The sequence below is a fragment of the Amphimedon queenslandica genome, unplaced genomic scaffold (assembly GCF_000090795.2).
Source record: "Amphimedon queenslandica unplaced genomic scaffold, v1.1 AMPQUscaffold_6922_Cont21123, whole genome shotgun sequence".
In the NCBI taxonomy this organism is placed as follows: domain Eukaryota; kingdom Metazoa; phylum Porifera; class Demospongiae; order Haplosclerida; family Niphatidae; genus Amphimedon; species Amphimedon queenslandica.
In genome coordinates this window covers 1-1,970 of record NW_003552790.1, presented here as the reverse complement: position 1 = coordinate 1,970, position 1,970 = coordinate 1, and the positions used below count along the sequence as shown (strand labels likewise).

The following is a 1,970-nucleotide window of genomic DNA, read 5'->3' as shown; positions in this document are numbered from 1 at the left end:
TAGCATAAAAGTGCTGCACATTACTCAGTAAGATGAATGTGTATTGCTTCAAGTGGAGGTGCCATTGGCATACTTGTCAGTTTACATAAACATTAGCAATGATATTTGACAATATGCAGCCATCTCCCTAGCTTTAGAAACTGCCACAGCCAAGTAACTAAGAAAAATAAAATGCCAAGGTAAGTGGATCATCAATGTCCCTTTCCTTCATATCTTTGAGTCAGTATTTGGAGCAGAACAACCCAGCCCTGATAACTGATATTCATCTTAGGGGAGTTGACAATTTGACGCTATCCTGGTTTATACAATGCACAACCTGTTTTTTTTTATTGAGAAAAGGTTTGTGTTTTTTGCCAGTATTTGTTGCCCTGCGATCACTTGTAAGCTATTGCTTTGTGTTATCATAACATGAGTAAAAGGGTGGGGACAAACTATGACTAAAACAACTGTCATGTGATTTTGATATATCTGTTCACTACTATTAAAATAAGATGGATCCTGTCTCTCCAGAAAGAAGGAGGTTGTTACCCTCTTCTTCACTTGTTAACAATGCAAGTAAAAGGAAGTACAAACCTTTCAACTGCTTCAATAACTACTGTAAGGAATTAAAGTCTCGTTCATTGAATCTAACTTCAATCCTACTACTGATTTATATTCTACCAATAAGAGTTAGCTGTTCATTATTTGAAATCTTTTTCACAAATTTTTCCCGCAACCCATACAACCAATGTGGATCTATTGAATCTGGTAAAATTATAGCATTTCCTGTTGTTGGACTTATGGTAGGAAATTCTATATTTCTTCTTGCCCCTTTCTGTGGTTGGTTATCAGATACTAAGATTGGTAGGGGTAATGCTATTTATCTTGGTCTATGGCTTGGTTGGATAGGCACTCTAATACAGGCCATAGGATGCTGTTTGCAATATCACTCATGTGGTACTACTACTGCTCTGATAGGAAGATATGTGTTTTTTGGTATAGCTTTTGTTTTAATGTTAGTATCACTCTCGCTCATTATCTCTAATATATTACCATATGGTATAGATCAGTTGATGAATGAATCTTCTGTCAAGATAAGAGCATTCATTCACTGGTTCTCACTGTGTTTTTATGGTGGCTTTGCATTATCAGTTATTTCAGATGAACTTGTCATTTCAGTTGTGGCTTTTGCTCTCTTTTCTTTTTCTCTTTGTCTTCATTTTCTTTTTAAGCATCGTTTTGAGCACATACCTATTCCTAATCCTTACAAAATTGTATTTAAGGTATTGAAATTTACTCTCAAAAGTAGTCGCACTAGAAGACAGCATCGTAGTGCATTCACATACTGGGGAGAGGAGCCCAGTAGAATGGATCTTGCTAAGGAGAGGTATGGTGGTTGTTTCTCTCATGAAGAAGTGGAAAATGTAAAGACTTTTCTACGTATTACTGTTGTTTTAGTTACCTTTTCTCCCCTTTTTATTTCCACTGTTACATTTTTAAATAGTTCAATGTTTGCTGCACAATTTAAAGATGGTTATGAAGACTTAAAAGGAAATGCTGAAACTGTGATTTGGGTCCTTGGCAAATTCTCCTCATTTTTTATTATAGTCCCTTTGTTTGAGCTGGTTATTCTACCTCTCTTCCCTAAATTAGAATATTTTATAACTAATCCATTAAAAGGACTTGGTTTGGCTAACATTCTTATTATATTGTCTATTATTAGTTTATTTCTCATTGACTTGATCGGAAGGATTAGTGATGATATTTCTAATATGCCTTGCTTCTTCATATGGGAACCAGTTACTAAAACAATTGATATTTCCTATTGGATACTAGTCATACCATCAGTATTAGCTGGTACATCACATTTTCTCACATGGATATATTCATTTGAGTTCCTATGTAGTCAGTCTCCTTTTGGTATGCATGGAATGGTCATTGGACTGTTCTGGTTTTTGCATGGTATATTCATTGACATTGGAGGAGGCATC

The 1,970-nt window shown here is 35.3% G+C and overlaps 1 protein-coding gene across 1 annotated transcript; it reads left to right on the top strand.

Moving 5' to 3' along the window:
• Positions 1-491: 491 nt before the first annotated feature.
• Positions 492-1,941, top strand: LOC105315920 (solute carrier family 15 member 4-like; the record flags this gene model as incomplete). The annotated part of the gene is made up of 1 exon (XM_011410698.1): positions 492-1,941. A coding segment is annotated over exon 1 (1,450 nt), but the record flags the coding sequence as incomplete, so codon positions are not given.
• Positions 1,942-1,970: the final 29 nt, after the last annotated feature.